Source organism: Fonticula alba (genome assembly GCF_000388065.1).
Source record: "Fonticula alba strain ATCC 38817 unplaced genomic scaffold supercont2.184, whole genome shotgun sequence".
NCBI lineage: Eukaryota > Rotosphaerida > Fonticulaceae > Fonticula > Fonticula alba.
The window spans coordinates 1-1,046 of NW_009243154.1; the positions used below are offsets into that span (position 1 = coordinate 1).

The 1,046-nt window shown below is 71.4% G+C and overlaps 1 protein-coding gene across 1 annotated transcript; it reads left to right on the forward strand.

Moving 5' to 3' along the window:
• The first annotated feature begins 153 nt into the window (after window positions 1-153).
• On the forward strand, window positions 154-1,015 carry H696_06377 (hypothetical protein). The gene is made up of 3 exons (XM_009500117.1): window positions 154-379; window positions 635-747; window positions 892-1,015. Exons 1-3 carry the CDS (start codon window positions 176-178, stop codon window positions 950-952), a joined length of 378 nt encoding a protein of 125 aa, XP_009498392.1. The 5' UTR covers window positions 154-175; the 3' UTR covers window positions 953-1,015.
• Window positions 1,016-1,046: the final 31 nt, after the last annotated feature.

Below are 1,046 nucleotides of genomic sequence, written 5' to 3' on the forward strand. Positions count from 1 at the left end.
GGGGGGGGGGGGGGGGAGAGAAGGAGGGGGAGGGCCGCTTGCGGGCCGCCCGCGCCCTTGGACCCCCCCCCCCCCCGGGCCCCCCACACCCCCCCCCCCTCTCCCCCCCTCCCCCCTTTCTCCGCCTCCCGCCGAGTTCACCCGTCCCCCCCCCCGCTCCCCCCGCCCTCCCAGCATGTCCGCCATTCCTTCCCTGCTTGCCAAGGGCGCCGACCCCAAGCGCCCGGAGCTGGCCGTCCCCTTCTCCATCCCCCTGCCGGCTGGCATCTACACCGACTCGGCCCAGGCGACCGAGATCTATGAGACCCGCGGGGCCAACGGCCTGGATTCCTGGGGCCTGCTGTCCATGCTGTTCAGCATGTTCGCTGTGATGCTGCGCGTGCGTCGGCCCGCTGCCCGCCCGCCCCTTTTGCTTCCCCCCCCCCCTGCCCACACGCCCCCGTATGCGCCCACACCAGCGGGCATCCTCGCGGCTGCCATTGCCCCCCCCCCTCCCCCCTCTTCGCGCCAACTCACACCCACACGCGTGCATGCCCGTCCGATCGACGCCCCGGCCATCCGCCGTCCAATCTGTCGACACCCGCGAACGGGCGAAAAAAAAAACAACCCACGACGCCATGGCCCGGCGCCACAGTACCGCTACGCGGCCTGGGCCTCGCTCCTGGCCACCGCCGTCGGCCATGCCAATCGCGCGACCCTCAACGGCAAGGGCGGCTCCGCCGAGAAGCCCGCCTCGATGAACCTCATGTGCGTGTGTCCGCCGCCCCCGGCGTCCCCCCTGGTCCCCTGCCCTCTCTGTGCCTCTCCCCCGCCCCCCGCCCCCCCCCATGCCTGTGCATTGTGCGGCCCTCGACTCACACATCACCATGAACCGCACGCGCACGCACCCAGGTTCACCCTGATGGGCTTCATGATGACATACATGCCGCTGCTGACCGGGCAGAAGAAGTAGGCATGCGCCGTCCCCCCTGACCTGCGGGGCTGGCGGGAAAGTTCCCCGCCCCTCCCCCCTCTGCCTTCTTCCTCTGCTCAGACCATCGAAGCAA